At 26.3% G+C, this 20526-nt stretch overlaps 1 protein-coding gene across 2 annotated transcripts in view; it reads right to left on the bottom strand.

The window, feature by feature from the left end:
* Positions 1 to 336: 336 nt before the first annotated feature.
* The window catches only part of LOC101240442 (amphiphysin), a 49343-nt gene continuing 29153 nt past the window's right edge, over positions 337 to 20526 (bottom strand). Inside the window, exons 8-14 of one of the 2 annotated variants that reach the window (XM_065809030.1) lie at positions 18033 to 18118; positions 17309 to 17384; positions 17129 to 17220; positions 8604 to 8910; positions 8187 to 8390; positions 7957 to 8058; positions 337 to 834 (exon numbers count right to left, since the gene is read on the bottom strand). In XM_065809030.1, coding sequence (XP_065665102.1) covers positions 748 to 834; positions 7957 to 8058; positions 8187 to 8390; positions 8604 to 8910; positions 17129 to 17220; positions 17309 to 17384; positions 18033 to 18118 — 954 coding nt within the window. In that variant the 3' untranslated portion in view covers positions 337 to 747. Of the gene's footprint in view, positions 835 to 7956; positions 8059 to 8186; positions 8406 to 8603; positions 8911 to 17128; positions 17221 to 17308; positions 17385 to 18032; positions 18119 to 20526 lie in introns of both variants that reach the window. The other variant, XM_065809029.1, reaches the window with a different exon arrangement.

Raw genomic sequence — 20526 nt, 5'->3', positions numbered from 1 at the left:
ACTTTTAAAATGTTTTTTAAAAAACCGCTACTGAAAAAATTGTTTTCAAGGAACAACTTTGAAACACAAAAACACAAAAGATCAAACACACAAAAAATTCTTCAGAAAAATATTTTTAAATATACAAATTACCAAACACACTCTTGGTTGTGTGAATGTATAACTTTTGTGTGTATGTGTAAATATGTATTCATAAATGAGTATATATATATATATATATATATATATATACATATATATCTTTAAACTAACATAAAAACTTAGTTAATATATATTATAAAAGAGATCTTTAAAAACTCTTAGGAAACTTTAAGGAAAATAAATACTACAAAGATATTTTACTCTGAAAAAAGTTTATTAACTAATTTATATAAATTAAAACAATCACAAGTAAAGTTTAGAGAAAAAAAAAAAAAAAAAAAGCGGCTAACTGAAACTTATGGAATGGCAGAACTCGACTATTCTCTAAATTATTATACGTATTTATGCTCTAAACAATAAATTAAGATTTAAGAAAAATATTTCTAAATTTAAATTATTTTGCATTAACAAGCCAAAATTTGAAAAATTAAAATATAAGTTTAGTTATTAAATTATTTTCGATTTAATAACTAAGCTTATGCAGCTATTAAAAACTGAAACAATCTACAAACAAATAATGATTATTTAAGGATAAAAAAAGATAGAAAATGAGATAATAGTGAAATTTATAAACAATAAATGAAATATAATTGCTTAAGTAAACTGTTATGCATCGTATCTCTTTGAAAAATTTTCGGGGAAGACTCCTTTCAACCCATTCGAGTCCATTACACCCATGAGCCAACCATCATCCTGAAAGTGTGTGCGTATGTATATATATATATATATATATATATATATATATATTTATATATATATATATATATATACACATACATACATACATATATATATATATATATATATATATATATATATTTATATATATATATATATATATATATATATATATATATATATATATATATATATATACATATATATATATGAGTCACTTAATTTATATATATCAATGTCGTAGCTAAAATTGTCTGATGTTTCAAATATGACACTTTAAGGCATTATGCCTTAAAGTGTTATATTTTATATAATCTCCAAACTTAAGTATGTTAATGCTTATGTTGAATGAGAAATTTTTTCAAAAAAATCGCGGTATTTAAAGACTGGTAACTAATAAATTTCAAAAGTTGGTTCCCCTTCCCTGAATGCAAAGAAAAAAAAATTACTAGGACTTATTTTTTAGCATACTCTACTAAATATAATTTCATCTACATGTTTTAAATTTAATTTAATAAACATTTAATGTTCACGAGTTATGACAATGTAAAATTTTCGCATTGCCCAAAACGAAGCGGTTGTAAATTTTACATGGTCATAACTCTTAACCACTAAGAGAAACAAGAGCTTCAAAACGCTATCAAATGAAATTTAAATACCTGCCAATTAGCTTTTGCGTACAGGTTGAAAATTCTGAAAGTAATACTAACGAAATACCCCGAATTATTGAACTACCTCCCAAAGCATCGTTAATAACGATAATTATCGTTATTAATACTAACGATATCTTGGGAGGTAATTATATTAGCATTGGGAGGTAATTTTATCAATTTTTGCAACTCCATTGCAAGTAAGTTGAAATCTTGCAAAACCGCCCGTTAGACTTTTTTCCCTTTTAGTTTTTTTTTCACTTTTTTTCAATTTTATGTTTTTCATCAAAATGAGGTTCAAAACTTTGTCCCACAAAAAAATTATATAAAACATTTTTATTTTATGCAAATTTGCGCTGTAAATGATAGTTTGTGAGGTATTAACGTTTTACAACATCAATTTTCTTTTTAAAAAAAATGATAAAAATACAAAATCAAAATACCAAATTCAGCAAAAACACATGAAGGCTGCAGAAGAGCTGCTTGTATAGTTCCCATAAGAAAAGCTGAGAGAGAACTTACAGAGAGCCTTTTGACAAGCATTAAACAAGTTCTACAAATGGATGTTAACTTCAAAGATGACAGAGTTTCTTTGGCAATATGTAACAACTGTAGGATACATCTTGGGAAACTTGAAAAAAGAAAAATAAAGACTGTTCCTCAGTTTTTCAATTTTGAATCATTTTTAAAAAAGCAACCAACAAGACTGACTACAACATGTGACTGCTTAATTTGTTAAATTAGCAAACTAAAGTCCTATTAAAACATCCTTTGAACAAGTCCAAGAGTATGGCAGCTAAACCTGATGAAACAGTTGAGAAAAGTTGTGTCGAATGATTGTCAGTTCTTGGTAAGAGCCTTGTACATCAGTGTACACCTGGAACTCGCAATGAAAATTTGATGATGATGACTAAATCTGCTCTTATTGGAGTTGACCAAGTGGCAACAGTAGTGTCAGGCAAGGATTCTTCTCCTATTGGTACCATTAGACTTACAGTCACTGACTGGTACAGTCAACCAAGAGAAAAACCTTTACCATTAAGAAGAAGTAAATTTATTAACTATGGCATTAAAAGGTTTTATTCAATATAGGCTATTGTTTAAAAGTTGATTTTTTTCAATAGGATTTTCAGCTCCACTACAAATGTTCAAGGAACCTCTGACAATCCAATTCATGTTGTAAATTTAGCAAAACACACGTCTTTCTAAAAAAGGTATAAGGAAGTTAGGATCTGCTATGAACTTTTTGAGTCCTATCCGAACTTTGGAACCTAACTTTCAACAAAAATTTGCTCAAGCAGGTCAAAACCTCAATGACCATTTTACAGTGACAAGTATTCAGCTCAATAAAAGCAAGACTCTGCTGTTGCAAACTTGGAATAGTTGGAGGAGGAAAATTTCTGAAAGTAAGCTTTACCTTCATTATGGTTCAAAATAAAGATGTCTCAAAGTCCACTTCAGAAAACTTTTGGTGGTATAAGAAGCAAGCAAAAAGAGCTTGTCAGCTCAGGTGGTGATTTGAGAAAACCAAAAGTGTTCCAAAACATAGAACATCTACCACTGTTGGCGCTTCTAGACCAAAAGCTTGTATTAGAAGCTATTCCACCAATGGAGCTACATGCAAATTGTGTGTGATATATTAAACAATATTTGTCATAAACTTAAAGAAAACAAAGTATGAATATAAAGTTTTAAGAGTTTTGTAGCTGCTTTTTAAATTATTACTTAACTTGGGTGAGTTTTTTGTAGTTTTCAAAAAAAATACTTTTTAATTTCCATGGCCTAAAAACCAATTTATATTAAATGATTTTTTTTTGTAAGGCAAAGTTTCGATCCTCGTTTTGTGGAAAAACAAAACATACAATAACATTAACTACCATTAACTAAAAAAAAAGATTTCAAAATCACTTTCAATGGACCTCAAGATGTATCTAGAATTGCCTCCCAGAATACATTTTTGAGGTATTTCCTTATTATTACTTTCAGGATTTTCAAACTGTGCATAATACACTAGAAAGATAATTAAATTGCTAACTTTTTGAAGTATTTTTTTTGCCAGACTCCAATTACCACAGTTTTTTGCAAAACATTTTCAATTAACATAAGCATAAACATACTCAAGTTTGAATTTAGCACAATGCTTGAAAGTATCATAACTGAAAAATTAAAAAATCCTGCCTACATCACTGCATGTATTTATGTATGCATTAAACATATGCATATATATTTACATATTAAACATATGTATAAAAACCAATTTTTTTTAATTAAAAGATAAATATAGCATACACTGTCCTCCTAAACATAAGCAACAAATAACAAATTTTATTTTTTGTATGATTGATTATATATTTTTTGGACATGATTTTTTTCGAAAGACTTTTCACTGCTCTGAAAAAGTCCTAAACGTTGTATCTTTCTTCAAAATGAATTTTTGCACACTAAAAATACTAATACATGCAACAAAATATGGTTATACATTTTCAGGCAATTGTATTCATACCAATCTTTTTGTAATATTTAATTAATGATTTGATTCCACTTGAAAAATGATGCAGGAATTTTTAAAGTTTTTAAATTTCAAGAACAAATGTATTAATTTGAGTCAATTGCAAAACAAAATTTTACTTTAAAAAGGTTATTTTAATTTCTATTGCAGTGTTATCCTTAATTAAGTAACAAAAAAAAAAAAATCCTTAAGAGGATTAACTTAAGCATGTTTTGTCACTAAATCAACATACTCAATAGGGTGGTCCAAATTTTACACATTGTTTAAAATGCAGACTCCGCAACCCTAAATGTGTTCTATATAATAAAATAATACTGGAAAAAAACATTAAGAAAAATACTAGAACATAAAGAAAAAAAAAATTATAACAAAATTTTTTTGTAAAAATGCAAATTTTTTATTTTTAGTTAAAAAATATCATTTTTTTAGGTAGTTAAATTATTATTATTATTATTTTATAAAATGGTGATTATTTTTGGAATTTTTAAAAAATTTTATTTTGAGACCAAACATGATATACTTTTGAAGAACTTTTTTTCTTGATAATATTAGGGTCCCGTCTGATGTTTAAGAGACTAAGCTACCCCTAAAAATATTTTTTATTTTTGAAAATTTTAAAATTCCAGTATTATTTTATTATATAGAACACATTTAGGGTTGTGGAGTCTATATTTTAAATAATGTGTAAAATTTGGACCACCCTAATACTTAACCACATCTGTTAGGCTTGTTGGGCATATTTTCTCAATAATTGGTTGGATGAGTCAATTGTCAACAAGTATTTTTGATATAAGTTTCATGTGATGATGACCAAAATGGCAACTCTGCAATAGCCTGCAGCACAATTACATATAAAATTTTGAACTTCTAGCTCAAAGCTAATACTCCAACTAAATCTTATGTAGTTTCAAACTTAAAGAAGACTGATGCCCTCCCTCCTTCTTTTGCATTACGCTCTTTATGGGTATATAATATCCAAGTGTGCATGATGCTCTTTATGGATATATAATTTCTAAATAAATATATACTAGTGGTAGAGACAAATAGTTCATCCATTTTCAGTTATTTTAATTCCAGAAGAACTTTTTTTTTTCACATCTTTTTTTACATCATTGAAACTTAAAAGTTTTCTAATATCAATGGTCTTTATATTTGTTTGTTTTGTAGCAAATTGCTTTCATTTTGAAACCAATTGAACACCTTTCTTTATCATTTATATTGGTTCATATTTTTTATTGAAAAAAGTAACTTTATAATAATTATTGCTTAAAAACACTCAAGTAGACAATTCTTTAGTTATCAAGCATAAACTTTTTATAAAATACATAATCTTTGAAGTTAAATACAAGTTTTCATACCTGTATCTAAGATACTGGAAATCTACAAATCTTTAAAGATTTTAAAAAGGAACAAAAATAGATTAATAAATTCTTGATATATAAATCTTAAGATTTATATACCCTAATCCCAGTCAAAAGTTAATAAAAACTTGATCAAATAAATTTTTTTAAATTACTAGTTTATTTATATACATTATTATTACTAGTATAAATATAACAATATATTATTTATAAACAGTATTTATATACTAGTTTTGCAAATTTTTTAATTTTTTAGATTTTGTCATGGTTTGTCATGCAATTCAAGTGTTTTTCTTCCTCTATAGCTTTCTAAATATATTTTTAACATTTTTTGTTTATAAATAGACAGATACTTCAAGTAAAACATTTCCCCCTTATAAATAAACAGATAATTTAAGTAAGACATTTTTGAATCCCCTCAATTATAAAAATAGAAAAAAAAAAAATTTAAAAACACTATCACTTACACTCATCACTTACGCTCACCACGTACACTCATCCTTTTCATGAAATTTTTTTTTAAACACACATAATAGTTATTGAGTTCAAAAACTAAAAAAAAAAAACTTTTAGTTAACTTTATCCCTTTTAATTAATTTTATTTTTGTTTTTTCCCATTAAAAGCGATCCGCATTGGGAGCACCCAATTAAAACAGCATTTAAAAATTCACCAAAATTATCCTATAAATTTTTAAAAGAAAAAAAAAAAACTAACTTCCCTTAATACATTATTAAATGCATTATTAAAAAAATGTCAATAGTCCATAGTGGTATAATAAAAATTGAATGTATAAAATATCAATATAACTGCACCACCTGAATACCATCTCAATTAATACCAACCATAGCTATAATAGTGTTTGCTTTTTTTTGAGCCTGGTGACTAAATTTTCATATTTTTAAATCAATATTCACTTTAATATTAATTTAAAACTATTTTACCAATACTAGTTTAATATGAAGTGGTGGTAATAAGGCTTTTGTCTGCATAATGTCTAGTCTATATAATATAAGGTGAATGATGGAAACCAGTCTGCATAATGTTAAAATTTTCATAATTAATGGAAATAATTTCATAATTAAGAGACACAAATATGTTAGTACTTCAAATATTTAGCAAGTTAATGTTAGGTTAGGCAAAGTAATGTTAGATCAGCCATTTTTTTGCATTCTTCAAAAGTATACAATGTTGGGTCACAAAAGAAGCCAATTTATATAAAAATCATCATTTTATAAAATAATATTGAGAAAATAAATTAGTGGAGGAGCATTTTTTTGCATTCTAAATATACAAACATTCATTAAAGGATAATTTTAGCAAAAATCACTGCATTTAAAGAGCTTAACTTACATTAATGATCTCCCAGAAATTCTAACATCAAAGGTGGAATTGTTTGCTGATGATACTACCATTTATTCTTGTTTTGATAAGAAGCCAATGCTCCTTAATTGATTTAAGAGTGCATTTGAGCTTGAAGAGGATCTCACTTCTGCTACAGCATGGGTCTCTTAGCGGCTGGTGAACTTTAACTCAGATAAAACTCAGCTGATCTTTTTAACAATAATCTAGATCTACCCTTCATCTTCTAGGATTAACTCCATACTTCTGATCTTTCTTGGAAACCATATATCAAATCAATTGGAAAATTAGCATCTGCTAAGGTTGCATCTCTTTATTGTGCTCTCCACTTTCTTACTCCGCATTCTATTTTTTATCTAAATAAATCTCAAATCCAGCCTTGTATGGAATACTGTTGCCATATCTGGGGCGGATCTTCCAATGATGCCCTTTTTTTTTAAACAAGGTTTTAAAAAATATTTTTAAACATAGTTGGACCTGCTCTTGCAACCAATCTCCAACCATTATCCCAACGTCATAATGTTGCTTTTCTTATATAAATACTATAATGGGCACTGCTCTAAAGAGTCAGCATCTCTTGTGCCATCTACTAAAATTCATTCTCGTGTTACTTGTCATTCAATTAAGTCTCATCCTTTTTCTGTGACTGTTCCTAAGTGCTCTAAAAACTCTTATTTGTCCAATTTTTTTCCTCAAACATCATTTATTTGGAATTTGCTTCCTTCATCTTGTTTTTCTGATTCATATAACTTACAATTTTTTAAGTCGTCTGTCAATTGTAATCTTGCTCTATAAAGTTCATCTTTTCTTTTCCAGTAACTTTCAACTCTAATAGTGGTTGCTTGCAGCTATGTTAGAAGTGAAATACCCTTAAAAAACACACAGTATCACCCTGGTTATGAAAAATAAATTTGAAAAAAATTTGCTTTTTCTTAAATAGGATCATAATTTAAAAATAGACTTTTTAAATTTTATCAGAATATGTTTTGGTGCTCAAAAAATATGTTCATATCATGTTTATAGCCTCATTATTTTTTGAAAACTTTTCAGTTTAAAAATTATTCCAAAGAAAAAAAAATGCAGCCTTTAATTTATTTCTATCTTTTTGCCAACCTTGTGGAAAAGGTAGGTTAAAACAAATAAAAACAGCATCAATATACAACAACAACAGACCTTTATACTCTTATCTGTTTTCATATCAATTCAAAGAATTGTGCAAAAAAAAAGTTAATGAAAATAGAAAAACGCTAAAACTACCTGCTCTTCTGGATCATCATAAGGAATGACATGTATTATTTCCCCTTTTTCAAAAGACAGCTCATCTTCGTCTTCTGGCGAGTATTTGTGAGTTGATATAACCTATAATCAATTTATATTAGGATGGATTTTGTAAACTTTATATTTTTAACAAAGATTTACAAGTTTTTGATTTTTAAAATTAACAGTTTTTGTTTTGTTAACAGGTTTTAAATTTTATAAATAAAAACCTTGTATAATGCTTTTGGAACAATAAGATTACAGTGATTGGTTACATTAGGGTTGTCAGATATGTTTACATTTCTATAAGCAATAACATCATTATCAGCTGCAATAACATCAGTATCAGTTGCAATTGAAACATTGTCCTTATTTTTATGGTCTAAAACTTGTGTTTCTTCATTTGATGAATTTGTTGTTTTAGATTCAACATTCTGAAAAACATCATGCTAGATAAATTTTAAATATTTTTAATTTTGTCAATGTCAAATTTAACACATTTAAAAAAGTAATAAAAACTGGATAGGTTAGTTAGCCATAGAGCATTAAAATATACTGTTAAATTTTTAAAAGAAAGTAAATATTCCATATGAATTATAAAGATAAATAAAAATAAAAAAAATTGTAACATGTTTCTAAAATGTAACCTGGTCAACAGAATGATGAATAGCAGAACTTAAAGGAGGTTTGGGTCTTGAAGGTGGAGTGCTTGGGCGTATAGGTGGAATTGGTGCTGGCCTAACAGGTTGCATTGGTAACGATGAATTCTTATCAAGTGTATGAATTGATTCCTCTAATTCAAAATCATTTTTATTTTTTGAAATTTTTAATTCATTTGGTGATTCAACGCATCCATCCAACTCATCAGAAGGCACTGCTACATCATAGAATTGTGTTAAACTAGTTGACTTTAAATCATTATCTTCTTTTTCACTGGTGTTTGATGATGTTTCTCTTGTAAAAGTAGAAATATACATACATATGTATATATGTATAAATATACATACATATATACATGTATGTATATATATACATATATATATATACATATATATAATATAAATATATATATATTTATATTATATTATTATTATATACATATATATATATATATATATGTATGTATGTATGTATGTATATATATATATATATGTATATATATGCATATATATGTATACATATATACATGTATATATACATATACATATATATATATAGATATACATATATATATATTTATATATACTCGACTCTATATATATATATATATATATTCTGCTCTTTCTCTCTCTCTCTGTGTCTCTCTCTCTCTCTCTCTCTCTCTCTCTCTCTCTCTCTCTCTCTCTCTCTATATATATATATATATATATATATATATATATATATATATATATATATATATACATATATATATATATGTATGTATATATATATATATGTATATATATACATATACATATATATGTACATATATATACATACATACATATATATATTGAAAATTTTGAAAGCCCTGAGTTATTGCAAAAACATATCAGTCATGAAGCAATAATACTTTGTGAGCATGTTTATGTTATCATAATGATTTATTGCCAGCATTAATTTTTTGTTTGCAAGTAGAAACATTAAAAATAAAATTTAAAATAGAATAAACTTGTCATCTGGTTACATGACCAGGGTAAGATGACTTATGCTATTTCTGTCTCAAATTTTAGGTTTGTTTTGTTGAGTTGTTATATGAATAGTCATCTTGCCCCATTTTCCCCTATATATAAATTATATAAAAATTATATATATAAATATAAATTTAACTAAAAAGTAAAAATAAAAATTACTAATAAAACGAAAGCAACATCACAAAAGTTTATTTTATTTAAAAAATAATTATTCTAATAAATTATTATTATAAATTAATAAAAAAAATAAAATAAAGCTCAAAAGTGTTAAACATTTTTTTGCATATAAAAACATCTTAAACAAGTTTAAATACAAAATCAACTAAAGCAAAAATTTTTTGTTTTAGTTGATTTTAAGTCTATTTTAATAAACAAAATAATTAAGTCTATTTTAATAAACAAAAAAATTAAGTCTATTTTAATAAAGAAAAAAAACAAAACAATTTTTAGAGATTACTTGCTGAATCATGTAATTTTCAAATTTTCATGAATCATATAATTTTCAAATTTTCATGAATTGTGTAATTTTCATGAATCATGAAATTTTTCTTTCAAATTGATTAGGGTAACGCTTTACTTTGACATCTGCTAAATTAAATGTTTTTACCCATCACCTGTTGACATTGTTTAAAATTATTTTAACAGATGCTGCAGCTAGATGTTAAATGAACAAAAATAACTATTTTTATCTGCATAATATTAAGTATAAATAACAACACAATACCGTGGGCATAAATTAAACTTATTTCTAGTCTTTTTGTTGCTGAAAAACTTCAGTTAAAAGATAAGTAAAACTATCATTTAACATTTTTATGATGTTGTTTGTAAATACTTAGCATTTAAGTTTTTTTGCATTTTAGTTTTTAGGCATTTTTTTTAAAAGGTAGATTTCTGTTTTGGGGTAACATTAGGAGGATTGATTTAGTCAATCCATGGGCCAAGAACCAACCAAACATTGCCATGTCTTATAACTAATGAATCTTTTACGATTACGTGAAATGGAATCAAACAAAGGAAACCCTAAATAAGAAGAGAAAAAAAAAAAATGTACAAAGTTATCAAATGTCAACAGATCTTAAAACCAACACTTCCAGAAAGTTAAAACCTACATCTAATAATGTTGCATAATACCGGTAATAACAAAACATCAGAACCTAAAAGTATAAGAAACTGACTTGTTGTTTCAGAAATTAAACCAAACACCAAAAAGGTTGTCACAAAGAAATCCAGCAAAAAATAATGTAGCGAGTTTTGTAGAGCTTAATAGTTTGACAATTCTTAGAAAAAAAAGTTTTCAATCATAAATTAAAATACTTTTTTATATCTTTAAGTAAACACTAATGGAACTGCAGCTAATTGATATCTTTTAAGTAATAATATTTCATTTTGATTGCAATTTTACATTTTTTTAAAGCTGCTAATTTTTAAAACAAAAATGTAAGCTGGTGCTATTATATATTTAAAATGTTTTCTCTGTTTTGTTTTTCAAAGCTACAATGATAATTTCACCTCTCACAATGTAAACTAACATCAACGGCACAAAATATACCTATGTCAATGTTACCACATTTAGAGGGTAATATTGGCAGTTGCAGGCCAACAACAAAATCAATTATTTATCAATATTATCTACCAATAATATTATTTACATATAATTTATAACATATAAATTATAATAAACATGATTAATTAAACTTTTTATCAGTTTATGGCAGCAACACATATTGGTAAACATGTACAAATATATCACATCTAAATAATTTTGTCACTTTTTTTTTTTTTTTTTTTTTTTACATCTTCGCTTCCAACAAGGCTGCAAGCAGCCACTAATTAAAGTTGGAAGTTACTGTAAGAGAAAAGATGAAGATTGTAGAGCAAGATAACGATTGACAGACGATTTAAAAGATTGCAAATTATATGAATCAGGAAAGCAAGATGAAGGAAGCGAATTCCAAAGAACTGATGTTCGAGGAAAAAAACTAGACGAATAAGCGTTTTTGGAGCACTTAGGAGCAGTCACAGAAAACTGATGACATTTAATTGAATGACGAGTAACACGAGAATGAATTTTAGTAGATGGCACAAGAGACGCTAGCTCTTTAGAGCAGTGCCCATTATAGTATTTGTAGAAAAGAGAAAGAGAAGCAACATTACGACGATGTGATAATGGTTGAAGGTTGGCTGCAAGAGCAGGTCCAACTATGTTTACAATGCGTTTTTGCACCTTGTCTAAAAGAGAAAGGGCATCATTAGAAGATCCGCCCCAGATATGGCAACAGTATTCCATACAAGGCCGGATTTGAGATTTATAGAGATAGAGAATAGAATCCAGAGTAAGAAAGTGGCGAGCTCGATAAAGAGATGCAACCTTAGCAGATGCTAATTTTGCAACCGATTTGATATATGGTTTCCAAGAAAGATTTGAAGTAAGAGTTAATCCTAGAAGATGAAGAGTAGGTGACTCATCGAGTACATCACCGTTCATAAATATAGGAAGATCTAAATTATTGCGATAACGATTGGCTGAAAAAAATTGAGTTTTATCTGAATTAAAGTTCACCAGCCACTGTGAGCCCCATGCTGTAGCAGAAGTGAGATCCTTTAAAGAGAAAAAATGTATTTTCTAAAGATTTGTTATTGCTACACCACTTAAAACCATAATTAATGTTACACCACTTAGAACCATAATTTAAACTAGAAATAAATTTTCAAAATATTGATCAAACTAGATCTGAACCAAACCAACAGTCAGCACCATATCAAAAATTTTGTAATTTATATTTTCACTTAGTAAATTTAGTTAAAGAAAGTAGCAGTAGACTAGTTAAATATTGCAACAAAAAAAAATTCTTTCAAAAGTCAAAAAATAGCTATGATTATTTTTTCGATATAAGACTAGTTTAATCATTTTAAGATTTTTAAAGTGAGTTATTTGACAAATAATGGCTTCAGTTTGTCCTAGTTTCAACTAACTTAAAACAAGTCATGTAGCTTAAAAGAAATTATTTCAACTTATTTAAAAAATTATTATTTCAATTCAAAAATATTGTAATAAAATTATTTTTCTCTAGTGGCTCTTGAAAACAAAATAACACAATATTTCATAATATTTTTTAAAAAGTTTTAATTTCTTGTTTTAATTTTTAAACAAGGTATAAAAACATAAAACACAGCTACTAACTAGTTTTTGTATTTTTTTATTATTTATATATACAAAAATCTTAACAAACCTATATAAAAAAAAATGTTGTATAAAGGAAAATGAAACAAAACAAAAAAAATAAAAAATAAAATTAATTTAACTAGGAGTTTCAAATCTTAAGACCAATTTTTGCACTGTACAAAAAAGTACCTTTTATGGAAGTGTTAGCCCAATCAAGTCTTTTGCCTTAATTTTAGAAAAATAGTCAATCCTACTTTTGTATTAAAGTCCATTTAGAATTATATCAAGTTTCTTTGTGATTATAAGTTTATGTAGATGACAGCCATGCAAAATTTGATTCACTAGAAAAATACAATAACTATCTTGAATTATTAAATCAACAAGATTCCACATTAAGAATAAAAAACAGAAGGAATCTTAAAAGCAAAAACAATTCTGTCAGTTGCAAATACAACAGAAGATGATTGCACAACAATAAAACATGGCTACCGAAGCTATTTTAAAAACCATTCTATGCAAAAGAAAAAATCTAAATTATTCCCTAGTAGCAATCCTGATATTGAAATATATATAGAAACTTATATGTTCATCTTGTGGCATTTATATCAGAGAAACCAATTTTTAAAAGAAGTTTTGAACACCGAAATTAAAAAGTATGGAAAACAATTGGCATGCTTCAGGAGCCACAGAACATTGCAAGAACTGTCATGAATTATTTAATTGGATGCACCTAAAACAATCATTATTTCTAACTTTCATAAGAGAAAAATAAAAGAACGTCTTAAAGTTGAATGCAATCATGAGATAAATAGAATCAGCTTCCTATTGCTTTTGAACAAGGAAAATGATGTTAGATAATAGCTTATAATATCTTATAACAGCATCTAATAGCTTATAATACTTTAATGATTTAAAAAAAATCCTTTAAGCATCAAAATAGTTTTTGTATCAGTATTCTTAATGTTTTTTTTACAGTTATATATAGTTTAGTTTAATTCAGTGGTTAATAATTTTAAATATTTACAACTACTTGTAACAATTTTTCAAGTTTTGGAAAAAAAACAAAAACATCTTCGTTGATAATTTTTAAACTTTTTGTTTAAAAATTATCAACGAAGATGTGCTGTATCAAGCATCTCTGTACTGATGGTTTTCAGTACTTGTGCACATCTGTCACACAAGTAGCATGCCGTATATTAAAAGACATATATGTATTTTAGACCAGTTCAAAAAATATTCTTTTTTAATAATTAAGTGGCTAGATGTTTAAATGTTGTTAATCGATGAAAAAAATAAATCCTTAAAATTTCAAAACATTATTCCAATATTTTGTAACAGCTCAATTAACTTTACTTTTTAACAGGGTCCTAATATTAAAAAAAAAAATTTTCTTCAAAAGTAGGTCAACCTGGTAGGTCAAAAGTAGGTCAACCTACTCAAAAGAAGCAAAATAATATATAATTTCAAAAAAATAATTGTTTTATAAAAAATAAATTAGAAAATTTTTTATCAAAAACTTGTACTAAAAAAAATGCACTTTCTTTATTTCTAGTTAAAAAACCATAGTTTTTATGCAATTAAATATATATATATATATATATATATATATATATATATATATATATATATATATATATATATATATATATATGAATTTGATTGAAAAAATTACAAAAATACAAAAATAGCACAAAGCTGTGTTTTATGTTTTTTTCCTTAATTTAAGAGTAAAAAGAATCCAGAAAATCTAGAAACTCAAAATAGTAACTCAAAATATTTAAGCTTATAAAAGTATTTTAGAAAAACCACACCAGCTTAAATTATTTCAAAATTATTATAGTGGTTTCCTTTAAAATCATTCCCAAACCTATATTCCATATCATGTAGTTTTATTTTTAATGCATACATAAATACATAAATACATAAATACATACATACATACATACATACATACATACATACATACATTCATACATACATACATACATACATACATACATACATACATACATACATACATGCATACATACATATATACATACATACATATATACATACATACATAAATGCATACATACATACATACATACATACATACATACATACATACATACATACATACATACATACATACATACATACATACATAAATGCATACATACATACATACATACATACATACATACATACATATATACATACATACATATATACATACATACATACATTATAAGCACAAAAATACCAAAAATTGAAAACAATTAAACAACTTTTTTTGCACTTTTTTTACCCAAAAAATCTTATTACTTTTATTTTGATCAATCGAGTAAAAAAATTGTTTTACATTTTATTTCAAAAACAAAACAAAAATACTGAAAAGGTCACAGTCATTGAAATAGCTGTGATAAGTGACCAGGTTTGAAATTTGACCAAGATTGGGGCCGGGTTTGACATGAAATATATATATATATATATATATATATATATATATATATATATATATATATATATATATATATATATTATATATATATATATATATATGCATTTATATTTATATATAAAAACTGCATTTATATTTATATATAAATCATGATCCACATGATCATGATCATCATCAAAGCCTTTTCCTTTTATACTGTTTCTCTAATATAAAAAATCATGAGCATTTTTTTTCCTTTAACTGAGCCTTGTTGCCATATAGCAACAAAATATAAGATGCAACTGATTGACCTTCGTAATTTTGAATTTTTAATGTTTCATAAATTTTACATGTTATTAAACATTTCTAAAATTGATAAAGTTATAATGACGGTTTGCATAATCCTATATAAAGGCTCATTTCTGATTTTTTTTGCAAAGTCCAATACCCAGTAAAGGGTTAACTTATGTTTGTTCATAGCATATGTAATGTATTCTTTCCAAGTTATCTTATTTCTACTTTTACCATTTTTTATTGAAGCTGCTACTTCTCTACATGCTGATACCCAAACCATCTGACAAACGTTATTGGATAGAAAGGTTTTTTTTAACCTCTATTAAGATTATGGCTCTTTTTATTGCCTTGATAGAGTCATGCTACCAGAGTTGGGGTCAAATACATATTTGTATTTGAATTTGTATTGAATCATGAGTTTAGTTGGCAGCAAACATTAACTTTGCATGCTATAAACTACTTAAGTTTGCACTTAATCTGAGAGCATAATATGTTCCCATTTTAACAGTTAAATCCTTGTGTTCTTAGCAAAATTTGAGCTCAAAAAATTGTATAATGAGCTCAAAAACTCAGTTTAATGGTTCTGGAGCTGGTAGTAAAGACTTCTGAACTCTGTAAAAACTTTCAAAGAGACAGATTATATTAACATCAGTAAAATATCAAATAATTAACAGTCCCTGATAGTGCTTTTGATGAGCTTTATTACATAGGGTGGCAAGTACTATCTATGTTTGAACCAAATTGTCTTTAATAATTCAAGTCCAAAAAGTATTAAACAATTAAAAATTTCCACCAAATTGTTTAAAAGTTTTCACTTGCTTAATCTTACCTTTCGCAAAATTTACAAGATTCACTTATTGAGAAACTTAATTTGAATTCTTTTATCTTTTTTATCAGTGTTGATGGTTGTTATTGATTGAATTGTAAGGACTTCAATTAATGTGCTTTCATTTAGCCACTTTTCACTTCATTACCATACTTTTTTGTTCTTTAACGTTCTCAATCTCGCATAATTTGTCATTAAGCCAAGTTGCAGGTTTTTACTGGTCATACTCAAAAAACTTAAGTCAAAAAAATTTTTTTTTTTTTTTCATTAAACAACAATATTAAAGTTTGGAGAAAATTCCAAAGCAATGTCACCCAACTTCAACAACGTTGTCCAACTCACAGTTTTTAAGGTCTACTGTCAATTGACAATCTACTGCCGATTGACAATCTAATGTCAATTGATAGTAGAAAAATTAGACAGAAAAATAAGAAACAATTGACTGTCAATTGTTTCTTATTCTTTAACTCACTTCTTTACTTTCTAGGAACAATCTTTAATTTCTAGGAATCTAATTCCTAGAAATTAAAGATTATTCCAAGAAAGTAAAGAAGTGAGGAACATAATTCTTTCTAACATAAATAATAGTTGCTTGCAGACTTCTGGAAAGTCAATTTGTTCATTTTGTATCAAGATAGAAGTTACAAGATAAAAAAAAAAGATAGAAGAAAAAAGATAAAAGTCACAAGATAGAAACAGGACAAAAAATAAAAAATAAGAAAAGATAATTCTTTTAAAAATTTTTTCAATTTTCTTTATAAAAAAAGAAAAAATCTTAAAATTTTACTTACATCCCTGAGCAAAATGGTTTACGTGTACTAAAAGTTCCAGCAGAAAAGTCAGTGATAAGTTGGTCCATCAAATCATTAAGTTCATGTTTTAGCTTAAAAAAAAATCTACAAATAGTTATTAATTGATTAAAAAAAAATTTATATTCATCAAAAATCTTTTAAAAAATAACAAATACACACCCTAGCTGCTTCTCTGTGAAAAACCTCTTCTAAGGTAAAAATACTTTGAAAACTGGTTGCATAAAAACCAATTCGACTGCACCAATTCATAAAAAATTAAAAAAATTTGGCTTTACTAATGTATTTAAAATAACAATAGAAATTTTTCAATTTTTACACTATGGTTATACACTGATTTATTTTTTTAACTATTATTAACATTTATTAATTGTTTGTTATTTGCCATGTTATGCTTTAGTCATAAGTCATTGAAATTAGACATATCGAATTAGCAACAGTAATAGTGTAACACTCTTTAAAGCTGCTGCAATATTTAATTTTTATTAAGTAAAGAGAGAATAGAATGCATATTTATCACAGGTTATAGCAATAATATTGCTATTGGAAACCAACAGTTACACCTCAGATTTTTGCATGTGAGGTAGCATGGTCAAACTACCACCCAGAAAATGCTTCTAATAGCAATTAGTTTGAGAATAAGAAAAGATACTATTACAATATTCTCTCAAAAGCAACATATTTGTTATATATATATATATATATATATATATATATATATATATATATAAATAATCTCTCTATATATATATCTTAAATAATCTCTCTCTTGAACAATCTCTGTTAACTTAAAATAACTTAAAAATAAAACATAACAGTAGAAGTAAAATTATAAGCTCATAACTGCCTTATAATGCCTAACCTCAAAAATCATAATTGCAAATACCTGTCATAAAGTGCGGGTAGTTCATCATATAGTTCTGATGTCAAATCAATAAATATTTCTTTGGCTTTTTGATAATCTTCTTCGGCCTTTAAAAAAAGATTTTGAACTGTTGCAAGTTCAGATTAGTCAAAAAAATTCTTAAGTAGAAAAATTTTATTTAAAATTAAAAAACAAAAAATCATTTCTTTTGATATTGTGTCAAAAAAACATTCCCAGTAAAAACTTAAAAATTTAGACCATGAATAATTTCATTATCAAAAAATGTTAATTTTAAATTTCATTTAAAATTCTTAGCTATAAACATTCATATTTACCACCATAAATGTGATAAATTGAACACTAAATCAAATAAATTTTAATTTTCTTTTAGATTTTTTTTATGTAAAAAGGATACAAGCACAAGATATTTATACACAAAGTTATATACCACAAATATCTCTTAAAAAATAAATTTCAACACAAAAATTGCTTAAACTAGAGTATCAACCAAAACATGCAGACTTCAACGCTTGATCTAACAGCAGGGCTATTAAATCAGCAGTTTCAGAATGTCAACCATTGTCATATCACCAAGAGATAGTATGCTCATTAGGAGTATGACTAAAAAGCACATTTCATTTTTTCGGAAATGGCATAGCAGCAAAAGATGAACTTTTTCTTGTATTAACATAAAATAATAATACCTTTTTCCAAATCGAATAATAAACTCCCCCACCAGGGCAGATGAAAATTTAGTCCCAGCAGTCCAAAAAACAAAAAAATCAAATTTTTGCATATATAATAGGGGCAGGGTCACTTAAAAATATTCCAAAAGCTCCTTTTTATAATAGTTCCCTTAAGTCTAGTGGATTTTAAGAATGTATTACAGCCATTCTAAAAAATTATATAAAAATCCTTTTTTTCATGAAAGTAAAGCTAATTCCACTGAGCTTTCTAAATTTGTGTAGAGTGTTATAAAGAAGAGTTTAAATCCTGCCCTTTAGTGAAAAATTTTAGATCAGGCTGAAACCTAGAGGCAAATCGTGTAACTTAAGTTTGATAGAGAAATATCATATAATTTCATCACAATTGCCTTTGTTAAACAAACAAAAGGAACATGTGCCTAAGTGTCGCCATGAAAATAATTACATGATCAATAATGTAAATGCCATTAAAGAGGACACTCCATAGTACTTTTAACAAATATTTTGTTGTTATTTTTAAGATTTGTAACATTTGATGATTGCAAGTTTGTGTGAAACTCTGAGTTATGTTTGAAGTAATTCGAGTGTTATAATTATTTAGTTTTTACTTTATATTGCTCTACTTTGGTATTGAGCAATTTTTACTAAGAAATAATTATATAATTACTACAATATATATATATATATATATATATATATATATATATATATATATATATATATATATATATATATATATATATATATATATACATATATATATGCCTCCTTTCTTGCTGATGACACTAAATGTATCCAGAGCTCGCTTCAAAACTTGGATCTTTTGCTTATAAATCAAGCGCTCTAACCACTGCGCCATGACTGTACAATTTTATGAATCACCTACCCTTATTGCAATGATATTATATTAGGACACAAACTACTGATGGTGGCCATCGGAAATCTTAATTTAGTCATATCTTCTTAATTGCTTTTGCCTTAAAATACTTTTCTTAAAAATTGAATAACTGTCAATGCTTTACAAACTGTTATTTACAACATAAATTTTGCACTCAGTGCAGCCATACCCATTCTAAATCGTAATTCAACTAGGGCTAAATTTTTCTCACAACTTTTTTGAATAAAGATAAGAACAACAGACTTTTTCAAATGGGTAGGACCAACCATTACCATCATCTTTACTAAAAAATTAAAACACAATTTAAAATCAAATAGATCAAGGTACAAAAATAACTCAAAGTATTTTTGAAATATTTGTAAGTGACCCTGCCCTACCATAAATGCAAAAATTTGAATTTTTTTGTATTTTAAGACTGCTGGGACCAAACTTTTATCTGCGCTGGTGGGGGAATTTTTTGTGATTTGGAAAAAAGTATTAATATTTTTTGTTAAAACAAGTAAAAGTTCATCTTTTGCAATTATGTCATTTCTGAGAAAATGAAATGTGCTTCTTAGTCATACCCCTAATGCTCATATGTTTGATCCCATAGCTACATGAAAAATTTGCAGCCTAGAAATAATAAATGGTTCAACAACTACAAAAAAAAAACACTTGCTTAACATAAAATCATTAAACAATTAAATATCAATTCACAGACTAGTTTGAAACTTCCATAACAAATTACACACAACAAATTAAATATCAAATCAGACTAGTTTTAAACTTCCAGACATTTTTGCCAATCTTTCAAGTCGTCTGTCAATCGTTATCTTGGTCTATAAACTTCACCTTTTCTCTTCCAACTCATAATAGTGGTTGCTTGCAGCCTTTTTGGAGGCAAAGATGTTGAAAAAAAAGAAATAGAAGAAGT

Source organism: Hydra vulgaris, chromosome 11 (genome assembly GCF_038396675.1).
Source record: "Hydra vulgaris chromosome 11, alternate assembly HydraT2T_AEP".
Lineage (NCBI taxonomy): Eukaryota > Metazoa > Cnidaria > Hydrozoa > Anthoathecata > Hydridae > Hydra > Hydra vulgaris.
Note: the sequence above shows the minus strand (reverse complement) of the source record. Positions and strands in the feature narration are given on the sequence as shown.